The sequence below is a fragment of the Centruroides vittatus genome, unplaced genomic scaffold (assembly GCF_030686945.1).
Source record: "Centruroides vittatus isolate TY-2023 unplaced genomic scaffold, ASM3068694v2 contig_876, whole genome shotgun sequence".
In the NCBI taxonomy this organism is placed as follows: Eukaryota; Metazoa; Arthropoda; class Arachnida; order Scorpiones; family Buthidae; genus Centruroides; species Centruroides vittatus.
The window spans coordinates 780246-800315 of record NW_027122568.1 but is presented as its reverse complement, the minus strand read 5'-3'; the positions used below and the strand labels follow the sequence as shown (position 1 = coordinate 800315).

The following is a 20070-nucleotide window of genomic DNA, read 5'->3' as shown; positions in this document are numbered from 1 at the left end:
AATCCTATGATTGGTGCATCAGAAAACCCCAGGAACCAAAATGCAGACATCATCCAAAGTGATTTGCCGATCTTCACGCATGGTTTGCTCAACCTTTGCGATTGTTTCGTCGGAAATTTATGGTCTCCCGCTTCTTTCTTTGTCGTGAATTTCAGTACAATCAGCTGCAAACTCCGTATACCACTCGAGGATGTTTTTGACATCTATGCATGACTCACCATACACTTCTGTCAATTGGCAATGAATTTCAATCAGTTTATCACAATGGCGGCGAACTGGTATGACATGGGCATGCAAAAATTGCCACAGTGCATAGAAAGATACATCGACCAAAATGGCGATTATGTAGATATGAACAGTATTGAAAATAAACGTTTCTTTGCATTTTTTTAAAAATAGGAGACCTTACTGTTGGGATTACCCTCATAGTATTGTAAAATTAATCATATATCACTGTTGGATATAATGATATATGCTGCTTGTAGCTGTTTATCGAGAAATTTTATAGAAGGAGAACAATTGTTGCTACCAGGACACGTCATTATATGGTATCAAAACAAATGAGTAAGATCGTTTTATACATATTTGTGCCCTTTGAATTAAAAAAACGTCAACTTTGATATCTGACCCATCAGGGTCGGATTTACAAGTAAGCTATGTAAGCTCGAACATTTCTACAAAAAAGAAAATTGAAGTCAAATTTTGTAATAAAATATTTTTAATGGAACTGATATAAAAATTTAATTAAATTCGGTTATAAAACATTAGACTAGTGAAACCTCACGTCTTTTTCTTCCAATATACATATTAAATTAGAAACATAGTCTGATTTAATTCTTTTCTTTTTATGATTGACTTGTAAAATTGTGCAGGGTTGGTAAGGTTACAGAGTTCAGCTTAGGGCCTAGAAATGCTTAAATTCAGCCCTGTCGGTCCCACACAAAATTATTGGCATTTTAAACTTTAAGAAAAAATCATTTAAAATTGACAGCATAACTTATGTAAAGCTGAACAATCGGGAAACTTTTGCCAATTCTTAAGTCTAACTCACTCTTTCAGAACTCGGAGCAGCTCATAAATATAATCTACCGATTTCCGAATAATCATCTGTTACGTGGGAATAGACGAAAACTTATATTGGGCCCATGTGGCTTTGAAATTGCAATTTAGAATGCAACAGAAAGCTTTGCTTTTTCTATTGCTATTCATCTTTACTGCTGATACTCAAAAATGATCCAAACGACCCAGATACACTAGTTTTGTTTTAAACACCAGAGGACAAGCATCCCGTGAAAAATGCGAATTGCTTATCATAATCCCAAAAATAAATATTTTATTTCAAATAGTTGTATTTTTAATTATTTTGAATATCTTTGTGTATTTCTTTTTTTAAAAATCAGATAATGGCTTAACAGATCGACTTACGAATTACAGTAAATCTCCGTTTTACGACTGCTACCGATTTTACGACAGATGAAAAATTTTATAACAATTGTATTAAATGCGGTATTTCAGTGTCGTATTTTGTGTTGGCCATCTTTGTATGGCATTATATAAATTAAAACTATTATTTCGGGAACGTAATTTCAATTTAGGACATTGAATTACAAGGTTCACTTTACGATGATTTTCCAGGAATTAAAATTCCAATTAAATCGTAAAAGGTTTACTGTACTTTATATAAAAACATATCTGTGAAAATAAAATAAAATTTTGATATGAGAAAAAGTAATTTTTGATCTCATTGTTAGGGAGATCTTTCCTAACGATCCTGCTTTTTCAACTTATACTCTGCTATTTCTAACCCGGAAAACAGTTGTAATGAATTCTTCGAAGCTTTCATCCAATTCATGCGGATATATTTATCACGAATAAATATAAATTATCTATTTCAAACAAATTTTTTCTCCGATTACATAACTGATTGACGAGATAAGGGCAAATAGGGCGCTTCATTGCTGTTCTGAAGGGATATTCTAAATATTTTCCACTAAATTATAAAAATTTTGCTACATTTTGCTTTTAGTTTCTTCAATTAAGCTTAGTTCACACTGAGCGCGATTTGCTGGCGAAAGCGAATAACACGTCAGACATGACGTCGTTTCCTGTGAATTTTACCATTTCGCGAATCGCTTTGAAGTTCGGAACCGTCAAGCTTTTTCGCTAGTGAAAAAATTTCGCCACCAATCGGATTCCCGCTAGTTGTCACGTGGTTCTTGTTGTTTTCAAGATGGCTACAGAAACTTTCTCGCACAATAGAGTAAACGTTGTAATTACGGATTTTTAATATTTCCCTCACCCAGCATCGTTTTCTTTTTGATGTATCTTTTTTCTCAAAAAATAAACAAACGTGGTTAACGACGGAATATCGGAAGCGGCCATTTTGTTTTTCGAGATGACGTTTTCTCTTGTTTGCAAATGATTGGCTCCTTAAAATTCGCAATCGCTTTTCGCTTTTGGTTGTAGGATCAATTTCGCTAAGCGAATAAAACTCGTTTTTCGCTTTTCTCATTCGCTTTCGCTATTCGCTCAGTGTGAACTAAGCTTAAGGGTGCGACTATGCAGACGCGAGCGAGCGAGAAGAGGCGAGACACGATAAATATCAAACCCTGTCAGATATATGCGAGAACCAGAAATTCGCTCTCGCCAGCGATATTTCTCGTTTCTCGCTTGTGCATGTTTTCGTTTGCGAGAAGTATATCGCTCGCAACCTCTCGCTCGCTACTAAATTCGCGTCTGCATAGTCGCACCCTAACAGGCGAATTTGGCGATAGGTGGCGAAATCGTCAGTTTTCCATGTGCTTCGTGCAAAAATGTCTAGAAAACAGTCAATCGAGTTAAAAATTAATTTAGTGATTAAGGAATTAGGTGGCAATATATTTCGCCATACCAAAAAACAATTCTGTGTAAAGTGCTCTACATACGTCAACTACGAACGTGATACAATGAAGAAACGACTTTCGGAACATCTCAACAATGCAAAACACAAGAAACATAACACACTACAGTCACAAACACTGTTGTTTAAAAATAGAAGCGATTTTGATAAAGAAATGGTTGAAGCATTCACCAGTGCAGATATTCAGCTTGAAAAATTAAATAACAAAATACTGAGATTGTTTCTCGAGAAATATATGAAGAAGCCGATCAAAAGTGTTCCAGGTATTTTTTATTGTAATTAGTTTTTTTTAATGAAACGTTTATTTTATTGAAATTGATGCTGCTGTTCGCGATTTTGCTCATAATTTAGCTGAAATATGATTTTATTTGAAGTCTGCGTTATTTATTTTTTTAGCACTGCGGGCACATCAAAAAACTATCTTCAACTCAGTAACAGAAAAAATTAAGGACGAAATTAATGGACATGATGTCTATTTCATTGTTAACGAAACTAGTGACAAAGTGCAACGTAAAGTGGCCAACGTGCTTTTAGGAAAATTGAATGGCGAGAAAGCAAAATCAATGTTAATTGACGTGGCATTTCACTCAACAGTTGACATTATAATACAAGAATGTATACTCAACGTGTCTAGAAAAATGTGGCCAAATGATTTAAAATATTCAAAACTGAAGTTAATAGTGACAGATCGAGCAAAATACACGATGAAGGCAGCAAGCGAGATTAAGAAAAATTCATTGATTTTTCCAAATGTGCATCACGTCACGTGTCTCGCTCACGCCTTACATAACGTTGCATTCAACAAATTCGCTTATATCAGAAATGAAGTTTTTGTGAAGTCAAGAGTAAGACAAAATGATTTTAAGAATGCAACTGGAGTTAGTAATCTTCCTCCAGAACCAATTGTCACTCGCTGGGGGTCTTGGTTAAACGCTGCAAAGTACAATATCGATAATTTTGATACTGTTGAGTGTTTCATTTTGAACTATAAACGGAAATCTCATTTAAATGCTAGAAATGTTTCGGTGAAACTATTGCAAGAGAAGAAAGTTAGCCTCAAGAAAGAATTATTTGATCTCCGTAATCTCGTCAAGCTATCAAATATAATTTCACTGGAAGAACAAGGACTCAATGTAACTAAACAAGCCGAACTAATTGAAAATGCAAAAGAAATTGTTTCTGGTTGTCCTATATTTTCTCAAAAATTGGAAAAAGTTTTGTCAAGCAATCCTGATCTTATCAAATTTACGTCTTTTGATGTGAATTTAAGTGGTAAAGTTAATAGCGAATACACTCCTTTAGTTGCAGTCGACGTTGAACGTTGGTTCTCATTATATTCATCGATATTGAGCGATCGACGTCATAGTTTAAGCGAGAATCATTTGAAATATCTAAGTGTAATTCGTTTTAACTAGTTTGTGAAATAAATAACTGGCGATTTTTTGGCGAATTTAAAGCAAAAAATTGGAGATTTTCGCCGCGATTTTAAACCCAAAAACTGGCGAAAACTTTCGGCTCTATTTATTAGTTATCTGCTGCAATCCAAAACTCATTAAGTATTTCATTATATATTAAGAAATCAAACATTTCCGGACCTCTTATGTCAATATGTCATTATTCAGTATTTCTGAAGTACCGTACATTTCGTTATTTATAATGGACATTCAGACATTCTGTCTTAATGTCCATTATAAATAACGAAAATAAAAGAATAAAAAATAGTTAAAATAAAAAATAAAGGAAGACAAATAGTTATAATTTTTTCTAAGTGAATATTGCTGAAAATCTGTTTATGAAATTTATAACGATTCATAAAATTAGTACATCTTGCTCCTACTTTTTTTTTTATATAACTCTTTCCGCCCTGTGGGCACTAAGAGGGCCTCTTATAACAAGCCCATTATGGATTCGGCCAGGACCACAATGGGGCGGCTGGGTGGTGAGGGACATCCGGTCGGATTACCCCCGGCGAAAAATTGCTGGGGATTTTTCGACCCGTCCGGATTCGATCCCTAGTCCCCCAGGGCGGCAGGCTGCTAACCTTGACCGCTCGGCCATCTGGCCGCTTCTTGCTCCTACCTAGGCTTGGTAACTTTCAGAGTAACATTTCGAACATAATGTAAAAAAAAAAGAAGAAAACCGCAAATTTAAAAAAAGTGGTGGGCAAAAGAAAACCTACAATCTTTCCTCCTTCTCTTGGTGATGATGATGATGAGACAGCCTATGACGAACGGTTAAGGTGTCATCTTACCGCTTTGAGGATTCAGAAGCGAATATGGGCGGGTCGAAAAATCCCAGAAATTTTTCATGGACGGACATGTCGAGCTCCGTCCCTTACCCCTCTGCCGCTGCCAATTTGGGCCTGATGGCAATGGATATAATTAAAAAAAGACCTCTTAATTCAAATAAACGGAAATGAAAATAATTTAGATTACAATTAGTGGTACCAACTGATCACGAGGAAAAAGGGACAATTTAAAAAATCTTCCACATCCCTTTTTCAAAACATTTCCAAACAAGGTTTTAAAAAATAACTGAAATTCCGAACAGTTGGTAATCCTACTTGCCACGAGGATTTATTTATTAATACAGTATTAATGTTAATGGGGATATTATGTTTGTCTTATACAGTATATGTTTATTCTTCCATCAAATTCCAATCAATTCAATCAGTGGCGTATCTACAGTTTGAGCCACTCGGTACGGTCTCAGTTGCCGCTCTTCCTTTGGGAAATAAACAATAAACATCAAATCTATTTATACAGCATTTTTCAATGGTAGTCATATAATTCTTGTAATTGTTAACTCTCGGAACAGTTAATAATGTTACTCTTCTTATTATTAAAACATGATTTGAAATTTTTTAATGCCAAAAAATGCCGCCCCCTTCGTTCACCCGTAGCTACGCCACTAAATTCAATACATACTTTATATAAATAAATTTAGATATAATTTTTTACTATATTTTTCCTTAAGCAGATATAAAATGTTTACTAATTATTCTAATAGAATATATTGGATGGACAAATGGAGGAGGAAGTATAGAAATCAGCATGCCATTCAGGGAAATCCAGATTGCAGTTCGGGTCGATTCAGAAATTTTCATGGATGAATTGATCCAGATATGTTGATCCCGTCCTTCACTAGCTGCCATCCATTGTAGTATGCAAAAAACAGACCATCTTAGTTGTTCATAGGGCTAAAAATTTTTAAATATTTATATCTGATAGCAATGCAAAATAAACGTAATTTATATTAATGCATTGTAACAACATCAGTAATTGTTTCAACAATTGATAAGAAAACAAACCCATATTGTTCGCATATGCTATCTGACAAACATTTTAAAGTAACTGTGAGTGCTCACTACCTCTATTTTTATTTTTCTCGTAAAAAAATTATAAAAGTAATTAATTTTGATTTTGGAAAATAATATACTAAAGCATAAAGATCTGAAGACGCTTCTAGAAAGTTTTCTGTGAGATAAACCATTAAATAAAAACTATGGCAGCACCTCCTATACCAGAATCCAATGCTGGTTATACTGTAGCCATCAAAACCAAAAAGAACATTTCACGAAGTTGCATCGTGCATGTTGGTTGGGTAACGAGAGCTATGTTAGGAATTGTTTGAAGTCAATACCAGTGACAGCAAAGATGACGAAAATCGAAGTCCATTACATATGGCAGCAGCAAAAGGAAATATTGCAGTCATTGAAATGCTTCTTGAAAAAGATCCTAATGTAAATGATCAGGATATCAATGGGAAGACTCCTCTAATAAAAGCCATTGAGGGTTATCATGAAAAAACCGTACATTTGCTAATCGAAGCAGATGCAGATGTTAATCTGAAAGACAGAGGAGGAAATACAGCGATTCATATAGCGCTCAATACTGGCCGATACGATGTTGCACAATATCTACTTCAGTATACAACTGAAGTTAATATTGCTAATAAAAACGGAATTACTGCTCTTCACATCTTAGCTGAAACTAAACGCGTGAAGCTAGCAAAAAAATTTATACATCATGGAGCCAGTGTGGAAGCAAAAGATAAAAAACTGAGGACCCCTCTCATGCTCGCTTGTAAGAAAGGTTATTTTCCTATGATATCGCTTCTTCTGAAGAACAGGGCAGATGTAACTGCAGAAGACGCCAAGGGATGGACTGTTTCTGATTATGCTTCGATTGTGGGAAATACACTAGTAATAAATATCTTAGAGCAATATGCTAGAAGTGGTATAAGTACATTTACTGATGATAAAGAATCGAAGAATAGCACAACTACAGATAAAAGCGAAGAGACAGAAGATATAAAACGCAAAAGGAAAAAAAGCATAAAGCTCCAACCGAGAGAACTGTTCCTATTCTATTGGAAACAGATGAAGTTTTATTTCAAAGAGAAAGGGCTAAGAAACGGCATCATCATAAAAAGGGAGAAAAATATCAATCAGAAATCGATATCCATAAATCTACATCGAAACTAGACGAGCAAAAAGTTGAAGATGAAGGAAAAACAGGTCAACCTTTACCTGTTCCACATATTGTAGCAACTATGCAGTTATCTGCTAATCAGTTGGGAGATATTCAATCATGGCTTAATCGTCAGAAAGACATTGCTCAAAAAAAAGGGAGCAATGCGAACAGTTAAAAGTACATGTAAAAAGACTTTTAGCCGAAAAAGAGGAGCTAATCGCTACTAAAGAAAATTTGAAAAAAAATATCACAAAAGTGAAGGAAAGTTTTGAGAATGTTGCTAGTAAAACAGAAGCTGAAGTTTTGCAGAATGAATTGATTGCTTTAAGAGAAGGCTTGAACGACTTACAAACAGAACATAACAGGATTCAAAAAGAAAAAGAGAAACTAGAACAAAAGTTAGATGAGCAACAAAGGATTAAAAAAATATCAGGTGGAGCCTTAGCAGATAAAGCAGAACTGCTAAAAAATGAAAACCAAACCCTTCAAGATAAATTAGCTGATATTGAAAATCATATTCGACCAATTATCGAGGATTTAAGTAAAAAATGCAAAATGGCAAATGAGTTAGTAAATCATCTAAAAATTTTGTTGAGAGGCACTTACAAACTTTTAGAAGAAAAGCACAGACAAATAAATAAAGTTATGGATGAATTAATAGTACGAGAAAACCTAATAAACGATACCAAAGAAAGTTACCAGCAAGTCAAAGAAGAAAGTATGCAAGTGAGAAAAAATATTGAAGAACTGGGAACGAAGATGACTTTGGTGAAAAAATATTTAACAAAAGTTCAAAAACAGATGGAAAAACAGTCACTGATGAAAAAGCTTGTGAGCGCCGGAGTGATGAATGAACAAGGTGAAGGTATAAAAGAAGCTGCCATACAAACTGGAGAACGCGAAAAGACCACGAAAAAAGTTGGGCCCACAAAACAGAAAAAAGAATCTGAAGAGTTTAAGAAGAATAATAATTTCAAAAGTATATCGAAAAAAGTCGATGAATTGGAAGTCGAACCAGAAATAAAAGAATTAGCAGCTGAGAAAATGGATCCTACAGGCTTAATGTTTGCAAATGTGGATGATCCAACATTATGCAAGACGTCAACACAAGCTACTCGATATTCGTGGTTGGATGAAAAAGATGAGGATACATTGGAAGATCTTAATCTCTATCGTAAGCATTACCCTTCTGCTAAAGCATCAGCTCCTCTTCCTTATAGCAATGACGAAGGGGTTTCTGGCACCGAAATTGGGCTCACTACTCAAGACGAAATACCAGCCTCTCTTCATGCAAAATTGGCTTGCATCATTGCTAAATATAGTTATTGTGATGAAAATGACGAAAAAACGACATAAATTCTCAGCAAATTTAATTAAAATCGAAAAATTATTCGGATTTGTAAAATAAAATAAAATAAAACAATTTTTTTAACCAGTTAAAATTGCTATATCACTTTATTAAATCGAACAAATTTGATAAAATTCGTATGTACAATCAACAAAATTCTCCGATATCTAACTAATTGCCGTAACCAGTAGCCTTTAACAACATACCTATGTCAACCTTTGACTCCGTCTGACAACGAACAGAAAGCTCAAAGGTCGACAGGATGAACCTCGAGATAACTGAGAATTGAGACAATTTTTCTTTCATATATAACTATAATTTCATTGTTAATTCAATATTTAAAATTAGCATAGAAAAGCAAAAATGAAATTGAACTCTTACGCGAATGAAATTAGCATACTTAATTTTCCTGTGATTTAATTCTTATAATTCGTTCTACAATTATAAATAGATATAAAAATTTCACCATATTGCGTAATTTTGAATTTAGGACATCGCATAGCCCTCATTTCAATCATCAAATATCTGAAATTTGAAATAGTAATCATCGACTGAAAAAAAATGCAAAATTTTACTCTAAATTGAGAAAAGGTTTATTTAAATTTTTTTAACCAGTAATACTCATTTTTATTACTAATCTACTAATCAGTGTTTCATGTTAATCATCTTAATTATAAATGAAATTGTTAAATATCTCGAAACAGTTGTTTTAAATGTTTTTTAAACTGACTACTCTTTAAATATCATCGTCAGTTATTTGATTTTTAAAAAAATCAAAAATCATTTAAAAATTAGTGTAATTATTCCAAATCAGATTACAAATAACGGACAAACAATATTACATAAAACAATAGCTAAGGAATTGGTGATTATATTATATTTAGAAAATGGCAGATACCCATATACATACTCGTTCAACGAGCTTAAATATACTTAACATTATAAAAATGTTTTTTCCTCCACAATACAGTCTTTCATAATATGTAGGCTATCAAAAAATATTTTTGTTAAAGAACAGATGTCGGAAGAGTTACTGATTGTTAAATATACTTTAATATGATCGGAACAGGATTATGCATCCCAAAACTAATCATATTTAATTATCATGGTTAATAGGTTATTACAGTTTTGGCGCAAAGACCTTTTTTGGCCAATAAATATATATGTACAAATAAATAAATACAAACAGTGAATTTTAACATAGTTAAATAAAATTAATTATTTAATGAAAATATTTCGACAATAAATTTTCGTTATATTCATCTGTAAGAATCGTTCTTTTCATAATCGAATGCCTAAAAGCGGAAACTACTTAACTTTTTTTAAAAATTCGTTTACGTCTTAAAAAAAATAATAATATTGAGATTTTTAAACCATATTTAATCTTCAATTCGGGATATTTCAGCCACTTTGAACATCTACTGACATGTCTCAAAATGAAAATAAAATTACTATCATCTGTATTGTATCGAAGTGACAGTACATTTTCAATAAGCCTATCATGACGGATTTATTGTATGATATGTATATCAGATATTTGTTTTCAAGTTGTAATGTTTCGGTAAGTATATGTTTAATATTTTAATGAAAAATTGTATGACTTATCAAGTGGTATTAGTTCATACACGCAAGGTGTAAAACACAAGAACTATAAAGTTCAATAATGGGTACATATAAAATTAGCAGACAAAATTCGAAACTCAAACATATAATTTAATATTCAGTATTTTAACGCGTCGAATTATGCATCTATTCATTTATTTATATGAAAATATCTATAAAAATAAATGATCTATTTTATAGTCAAAGGGATTTCATCTGATATTCTAAAGATCCTAGATATTTTCTTCATTAACATTTTGTTCTTAAAGAAAATTACTAAATCATGCTTATTCTTGATGTAGAATTGTGGAATAGATTTAATAAGAATAGTGAAAATTCTAATTTTAGTTTTCATACAAGAATAAATGAGACTGGTTTCTATTGCAATTAAAAATAAAAGATGTAGTTATTTCCATAATGCATTAATTCATTCTGCCTAATAATTAGGTTTTGACATTCAGTAATCTAATCAGAATTTAATATGATAATATGTAACGATGACTAAAATTTTCGAATCACTATTTACATATGAATTTTTAATTTATTCAAATGAATTACGTAATAGTGTAAATCAAAATTTAAAACGTTTTTATTACGAAATACATCGATTCTAGCACTCCTATCATCTTTAATTATTAAAAAACTACTTCAGAGAGTTTTTTTAGGGCTGCTGAAACAATAGATTTATAATGTAGTTGTTCAAATCAAAATCTAATATTAAAATCATAGTTATTAAAACTGCATATTATTTTCGAAAAACAGAAAATAGTTGTATAGTACATAGCCCATGCATTCATATCAATTCTTCAATTGTAGCCTGCATTTCTTAGCATATGCATAAACTGCCGAAGAATCATGATCCAGTCACAGACTATGTATTTTGATTCTCCCCGTCTTTTCTAAGACAGCTCTTTAAAATATTACCAACTTATACTCTGAAGTTATAATATGATTCTAACTACACAATAGCCCTAGGTCATATATTCTATCAATGAAAATATTCATAAATTATTTTTCTTGCTTTACCGAACTTTGGCTATTCTTGGAAGTAAACCATGTCTACGTGCACAGATACATCATCATTTTTTAATACTTTCTTGATCATACCAAATATTTCACTATCGATTTTCACGAGTAATATAAAATTTTAAAACAGCTTGCTAGAATTTCAAATTCATAATAATATGTGTTAATCATATGTCATCAGGTGGATAAAAGAACTGAATTAGATTCATATAAACTTCTCTAAATGCACACGCAGAATACGAACTTTAAGATGAATTTCCACGGCGGTAATGCACAGTCAAGATTACAATCTACTGTATTTTCATATTTCGTTTTTTCTTGAAAAATTTTCGATTAATATTACGATAGCCATTTTGCTACATTATATTATACACGAAAATAATTTAATTTTCAAACGCATTGATCATCAATGCGTTTGAAAATCAATTCAAAACGCAATGATATCAGCAAATAAGTCACATAGTTACGATAACAGCTATTCGATCTGAGTGTAAAAGAGCTATATAAATGTATCGTTAATTATAATAAAGAGATCATGTCACTTCAAATTTCATTGGTCATAATGACAGCTCCAACTTTTCTAATTTTGAAATACCTGTCAACCATCATACAGTAATTATATCGCCGACTATATAGGCTATAAAGGATCCACAATTACATCAACCAAAATAGATAAGAGTTGAAGATTAATATCTCGACTCAAATTATCTACACCAAGTAGGATCTAAGTCGGATCTAAGCTCGGAACTTTCAAGACGGTAGAACGAAATTTTTATCGTGTAACCACTGGCTAATTTTCCCTAATTTTATTAGCAATAGAGATAAATCTTAAAATTACACAATATAACATGTCGATTTTAATGAAATATAATCAGATACACAGAGCGGAAAAGATCTTGAAAAACTTTCTTAAGGTCTACATTTCGATTGATCGTTTCTATCAGATAACTACCTACATTGATAGAGAATGCTATAAATATGGACTCAAAATATTTTGTATTATTTCTGCAAATACCTAACAAAATTTCAGATCGATACTTAGTTACAGAATTTATTTTATTTTCTCTCGTCTAATTTCAAAAAAATTTAATTTTTTGCCGTTATAAAATCAAAAATATTTGAACATTATCAAATTACTAGTACAAAAATTCTTTTCTGAAATATGAAAAATTCCAGAAGATACTTAAACCTCATATTACAATACGCATTAATTTCGTATACGCCTTCTGCTGATACTACATTACTGTAGCCCATATTATATTATTAGAAATGAAAGAAAATTTAAGTTTCAAATGCCTCGTTCCTGAATTTATCTATTTTACATTAGCTCTGCTCATTATCTAATGGCATTTTTAATATGTATTTTCCATAGCGTCATTAGTGTTTTCCAAAACCTTAATGTTACATTTCTACTACGAAATTGAATATGGAAAAATAAATTCGAACCGAAATATTTGGTGACAAAGACAATATTTCAGTAAATAAGCAGATAGATCACTTCTACATTAAAACAGTTCCATTAGTTACCAAGGTTTTTCAAACTTTGTATCGTAAGTAAAATACACAAAAATAATCGAAGTTTAATCGAAATATCCCGCATAAATTTTATTTACATAAGCCACTCGGAACTTTCATTGCTTCATTCTTTTATTCATACAGTGATCAAAACTGTAATACAAAGTCAAAATAAAGACACTTTCAAAATATTCAATTTTGTTGGAATCTAAATAACAGATGACTGATTCATTCAACTGTTAAATCATAAAAATTCTATTTAGGTTATAAATTTTTAACAGAAATTAGAACCGCGTTATATCTTGAGTATTTGTACAGTAGTTACCGCTTATTGAAATCGCAGATATTATCAGATTATTATTATATCGTTTATATCATTATATTATATTATATCGTTTAATATTATCAGAATCAGCATGCCCCAAAAAATACATTTTTAAAAACTTCGCTTATTATAATCAAAGCATCGGTATAATTATCATTACCGTCAGATAAAGCGCCCATCGGTCTTAATCAGTGTTTAAACATTAAGCAATAATCGTTTTAATCGTTATTTGTTCATAATGCAGAAATTTAACTTTCTTACCTTATCCGCTGGGTGAATTACTAGTAATTAATAATAACAACAACAAAACAAAATAAACACAAATAAACAACAAACGAACATTTATTTATTGTGACATCGTCACAATGCCGGTCTGCAATTTTTATCATATTTAATTTAAAATATATGCTCTCCACCTCAAATTAGTAGTGACTTGCCCCTGTACAGTATATCATACATTTCCTTTAACAAATAGAGTCGTACTGGTTATCCATTAACTGATTTTAGGGAAAAAGTTTTAAATTGAAATAACGTAACTTCTGGTCTAGACTAGAATTAATAAGTTCGTATATAGTTAACAGGGGCCCCCTGCCCCTAAGGTTTCCACAACTGGTCTCGGATTTCATCTATTTAACTCCATTCTCGAGATTAAGGAAAGGTGGACGGACGGACGACAGTGGGAATTTATAAGTCTACGATTTTTTCATATTGCAGCCCAATAATTCTTCAAGTTATAAACTTTTAAAAATTACTTTAACGTGTCAATAGAACCATAATTTTCACATAATGTAGTCTTATTTACTTCTCAATGTTATCAGTCGATTATATTCATTACTGTAGGCAAGTCCTAAAATGTTAGAATAAGCGAATTCTATTCTATATACTACAAAAATGATCTGAAATACTAATAACGAATGTCTTGCAAGTTAAGTTTATTCATCAAATGTATCCTCATATTTAACATCTTAGTAACAAACATGCATTTTGGAAAAAAAAAATTCCTTTTTTTCTCTTTAGTTGTTTCTCTTCAAAGTGCTGAACATTACATCACGTATGCTGTAAATCTAAAATTTTAAGTTACATTATATAACACTTAAATTTAAAACATTTTTATAAATTAAAAATATAACAAAACCATACCATTTTTCAGATTTATTCTGAAAATGTATATATTCAAATATTCATTTTTGTGACATTTAAATTGATGGTATTTAAACAAATCTTCAACTTAAGAATTTCTCGAAAGTTTTTTGCATCCACTTATATATTTTTAAAGGATTTTACCATTTAAATAAATTTTTATCGAAATTACATTCGTAACACTTCGTATCATAATACAATTACAATACCATATTAATGACTCTGTATTCAAGTCAATAAAGAATAACCAAATGCAAGTATAGTTTAATTACACTGTAACATCAGTGGTAATTATTTTTTGCTAACAGAATCAAACAAATTCATGATGAAGCTGATTCTATGGGTGCTTCTAAGTGATAAATAGCTAAGTAAGCAAGCCAAAGGTATAAGTGAGTTTATTGGTTTGTTTACTAAGCTGCCTGTAAGTTACTTAAAAGAACCCTATGATTATAATATTCCTCTTTTCTGCAATTTTAAATTATTATTCATTTTAAATAACGCTAATTTTCATAAAACACTAACATTTCATATTATTTTACTTTTAAATTTAAATAGTAATGAATTATTACTTTATTCTTTAACACACGATTAAATATGTTAATTTAAAAGTTTAAAAAATCTAAAATTTATTTTCATTCTTAAAACTTGATAAGTTAAGAATATAATTTTCTTATACAATATGAAATTAAGCATAAAATATAATCTCTTTATAAAATGAAAGGATTTTAAAAAAAGGTTAAAATTATTCATATAGGCCCTATTTCTAATAAAAATATTTAAATTTTGAGAAAATCATTTTTAAAATCTTTTAGAAAAATAATTTACTGTTAATTATTTCAAATGTATAGATTAATATATTTTTTTAATGCCACTTCCTAGCATAAAATTCAAGAACACATGCTGTCGTTATAAAATACGAAAAATATGACTGTTCTAACACCGGTGGCATCAATATACGAGAAATTAGAAACTAAAAAATTAATAAAATAATTTTGTTTATTAAACAAGTTTTTAACAGATAATTATGATATTTTATCATTTGTTTAATATCTTTTATCGATAATAATAGAAAAAAGTAACTTGTAAATATATAATATTAAATAATACCATTTTTTCTTTTTTTTTGAGAAAAAGTGGGAAAAATTATGATATGCAACGATGACTTTAAACATATTTCAAATACAGGTGTTCAAAAACTTAAATTTGAAGTCGCCCGTGATCTGCTTCGTTTATCCAAGTCTATAAAAAGTTTATAACATCTGCCTTTTTCCTTTTATAGATTATAATTTTCACTTAAAAATTTTAATCTATCTAATCTATATTTAAATAAATATAGAGCACGATATTTTATAAGAGTAAATCTAGTGACTAAAACGAAATATACACAAAATGTCCTCCTTTTTCCGGGAAAGGAAAGTAAAAGATTCATTCTATTTTCATTTTCAAATAAAATACTTTTGTACTCCATATAAAAACCGATTTTATTGTAATCATATAAAAATATTTGATTTATATTATAAAATGCAATTCTTTTTTTATTATATCAAATATGTATATAGTTATATACTTATTTTATATAGACCTATGTTTACATTTTTATGTAGCACTAGATTCATAAATTAAGAAGCAGGACTATGAGATTTGATACAAAATCTTTATAAATTTTGAATGAGATTTTACAACGACTTATATCTATTTTTAATATATTTAATTTGATAATTAATTTATTAACGCAAAAAATTAAAGGATACGCAAAACTTAAATGATAAATAAGACTGCATATTCATTCATCTTGTCAAGAAAAGGTTTAAAATCATCAATTCAAGAGTTTTCCAAACCTAATAGTTTTAATAATTACGCATAAAATTTTACTTGATTTGACACATACGTATCGAATGTTTGTTACTTTCTCTTTACTAATACCAGAATGATGGTGTTCGTGAGAAAAAAAAGACCTATCATAATATCAAAGATTAAACTATAACGAATTTTTCATCTAGAAATAAATTAATATTCTCATTTTCAGCATATGTTTCTTTGCCTATTAAAATAAATAACATTATTATGTAGGCTATGAATAATAGTCATATCATAAAACTGATTACTTGCTCTTCCTATATTCCAATTTCCTAAATCCACGACTAGTCAGTCTTCAACAAATCTTATTTGTCTTCCGCGTTTCCTTCTTCGAGAAAATTTAACATTAGAGAGAGATATTCTGAAAAACTTTCATCAACGGTACAAGTGCATCTCATGTCTTCCAGACAGATAATAATCATAAATCTATCTCATGATGACACGAGGTAATTCACATATATAGCCTGCTGTACAATACTTTAAACAAAACATTTTACACAAATAAATATATTTGTTTAAAATGTTTTAATTCTATAACAGAAGTTTATCAAAGTTGACTTGACATTTTAAATTGACATTAACAATATTGACATTGCCTCGTACTGTTCATTCATACCAATTTAAAATTATGACACTATTTGGTATTGCTTAAATTTAAAGTATATAGTCTAATAAAAAGAGGAACGGCACAACAATAAAAATCCAAATTTCAAATTTTATTTGTGCATAACTCGTATTTATTTTACTTACGAATTTTATTCGGAAGGCTACAAACTATGGTTATATCGCTGGATTCAATTTTATTCACTGAGCAGTCTGAATAACAGTCATGCAATTTGGATAAAAAGATGAAAAACTAATTCTCATTTGAATTATCCATAAAAATCAGCGACATCGGATATATTGGCACAGCAGAATCCGATTCAAATCAGGATTTTTCAAAATGACAAGAGTTCCTTGACGTTACACTATCCGAACGGCGCAAGTGATCTAAATTATGATAGCAAAGAGCTGTTGCTGAAAATGGAAACTGTAAACTAAGGGCTGTTATTTACAGAAATTCTTATTTCCAATCTGGTTTTGGTACGAGTAGTTCAATTACGCGTTAAAACTTTACAGTGTAAATTTGAATAGCACTATTTACACTGTAAAGTTTCTATAATTTTCAGTTTAATTTTGGTATGAAAAACTCATTATTTGATTTTAACATATTTACTGCATTAAATAACATTAAATTATCATAAAAGTTCAAAATTTAGTAATACAGGTAAAGATCTTTAATATAATGAAAGCGTTTAAATTACAATTTTTAAATACTGTTTAGTTTTAAAACAGTGAGTTAAATTTAAAATTATAAATGGAATCGGGAAATAATATTATATTATTAATATAATATATATATATACTTTTGAATGTTTCTATATGTATAATATACTTTGCGTTGCAAATGTCAAAATATTAATTAACTTTTTATCATTGAAGCACAAAGTTGATATATAGTTAAGTTTATGTAAATTAAAATCACTTTTCAATAACATCTAACAGAAAAAAATCAAACTAAACTATTTGCGATAAAGTATATTGGATACACAGATACTTCCTGTATTAAAGTCCATTAAGTCTGATGATCGAAACGTTTTTTCAGAGAAAGCAATGTAATAATATAACAATGGACAAAACAAAACAACAGATTATCTTACTAGTATTTTACTTTAAAATACTCTCCTCTTCTGTAATGCAAACTCATCACTTCATTATAGTATATGTATACATGAATGCAAGCATGCATGCAAAATTAATGTATTCTAGTATTTTTTTTTTCGCATATATTGTGTGCATGCTATAATTATATTATTGTTCGGTACTGTAAGAAATCAGTACATCCACAATAATATACCATAAAAAGAACTTAGAGAGTAATTTTATCACCAATAAAAACATAAAATTGGCATGGCATTTCGCTAGACGTACCACGTGACTTGGAGACCTTTCTTACTGTATCACGTACCATAACAACCATGAAAAATATTGGCATACTGTCAGTTTATTTTGGAACCATATTAAAAAAAAAATCTTAAAATAATTTACAAAAGTCAAATTTAAACTCCAAATTAATTAAAAATTCAAATTACTTTTTTATTCAAAGTAATTTAAACAAAATAAATTAGTTTCTTAAATTAAAATATTTTAAATTCGTATCTTCTCTTATATTGCTTTTCACTTTCTTCTTTTCGGTAAAAGTACTGTATATTTCCAGTCTTCCAATCTTTATTGTCGTTTTTATGTCTTTCCTCATTTTATGAACTACTCACTTGATTCTAGTTCAATAATATATAGGATAAAATAATGTAAAAGAGATATTATTTTAAAATTGAATAAATTACCTAATGGTATATACAGAGAAATATAATTGCATTAAATAATTACGATTTCGTTTATTTTAATTATTTCAATCTAGAGAATAAACTGGATTAACTTTTATCGTTGTCTTTCAGTTTATATTATTTAACTATCATTTTTTTTTTTTTTTCCTTAAAGATGCACCTAACAAAATCTCTTATATATAAGGTATATCTTATTATATAGAAGTTGGTGATATTCGTCCATGCTATTGATTCATATCATAGCTTCTTCCATATATGAATAAACGCACGCAAGCACACAGCACACAAACATGTAGCTATGAAGAGAATATGAAGCAACAATATGATGATATAGCGAGGGATGACGGAGAACAAAGTCCTGACTGAATACGACTATTCACGAAAAATCGGATAAGAAAATCCGGATTAGATTCAAACCCGGATACCTCCTGGCGAGTATGAGGTAGTGAACACAAACTTGAAACATTTACTAGTTAATTTGCATATACCTGTATTTAGAAAACACTGATCCAATTTCCGGCACCATTTCTATTGATGTAATGTACCAACGTCCATTGTTAATTAAATTTTCTCGAATAACGGGTTAATTAGTTGAAATATCTGACATATTTCTTTATAATATCATCATAATTTCGAAATAAACGTTTTTACAGTAACACGAAAATCGTTATATAATGAGCAGCAAGGAAACATTAGTAAATGACTAATTTATTACTTTATTACTATTAATAAACTTTCTGTTATAGTAAATATAAATAAATGAAGAAAAGTATCCAATGTTATCGATTTGAATAAACAAAAAAAAAAGTTTAATTTCTGTTTCAGCTACTAAAAATTTTTGATTTAGTTAATTTTTTTTTTGGTTTCATTTTTTATTGTTGATGAAACTTCTGGAATGCAACTCTCTGTTTTTAAATATAAATTTAAACACGAAAAACAATTTTTGCAAAACTCTTCAAATATCAATTGTTTTTTTATAATTAAAATTTTCCGTAACCTATCGTATGGTACTTCGCGTGTATAAGCTCGAGCGAGGTATGTTTCGGAGGCAACATTTGGTATCCCGAGGCACATTACTAGCGCGGAACAAAACTATTCGAAATTAACTTTATCCATTGCTGGCAAATTATTGTAACATCATCTTAATATATACTTTTAAGTTAGTTAATTATGATATTTTTTGATGTTTCTACTTGTAGTCGATGGTGGTTTATCCATAATTGTATATTTAGCGTATACAAGTAAATTTATGTTATTCGTTTTTAATACCGCACTCCCGTCATTTTACGTAATTGACATTAATATGCTTCAAAAAGCGGCACATTTTAGATAAAATATACCTTTATGTGAAGCACGTTGTATGATTGTACTATTATGTAGGTTATATATATATATATATATATATATATATATATATTGTCTTTTATTCTATTTTACTCATTTTTTACATAAACTATTCTACAGTGAATTTAATTATACATAAACCTGTTATGAAATGA

At 29.9% G+C, this 20070-nt stretch overlaps 3 protein-coding genes across 4 annotated transcripts in view; 2 read left to right on the top strand and 1 right to left on the bottom strand.

Moving 5' to 3' along the window:
• The window catches only part of Eip93F (Ecdysone-induced protein 93F), a 136269-nt gene that overhangs the window by 97915 nt on the left and 18284 nt on the right, over positions 1 to 20070 (bottom strand). The gene's annotated exons all lie outside the window — the stretch shown is intronic.
• LOC136983125 (uncharacterized) lies at positions 265 to 4338 on the top strand. Its single transcript, XM_067279761.1, has 2 exons — positions 265 to 345; positions 3274 to 4338. Exons 1-2 carry the CDS (start codon positions 265 to 267, stop codon positions 4312 to 4314), a joined length of 1122 nt encoding a protein of 373 aa, XP_067135862.1. The 3' UTR covers positions 4315 to 4338.
• LOC136983115 (ankyrin repeat domain-containing protein 7-like) lies at positions 6358 to 7389 on the top strand. Its single transcript, XM_067279755.1, has one exon. The coding sequence runs from the start codon at positions 6582 to 6584 to the stop codon at positions 7383 to 7385; it is 804 nt and encodes a 267-aa protein (XP_067135856.1). The 5' UTR covers positions 6358 to 6581; the 3' UTR covers positions 7386 to 7389.

Coding starts and splice junctions, on each gene's coding strand:
- LOC136983125 (XM_067279761.1), top strand. CDS start 265: ATGGCGGCGAACTGGTATGACATGGGCATGCAAAAATTGCCACAGTGC. Junction 346..3,273: donor TCGACCAAAATGGCGATTAT/GTAGATATGAAC, acceptor TTTTATTTGAAG/TCTGCGTTATTTATTTTTTT.
- LOC136983115 (XM_067279755.1), top strand. CDS start 6,582: ATGGCAGCAGCAAAAGGAAATATTGCAGTCATTGAAATGCTTCTTGAA.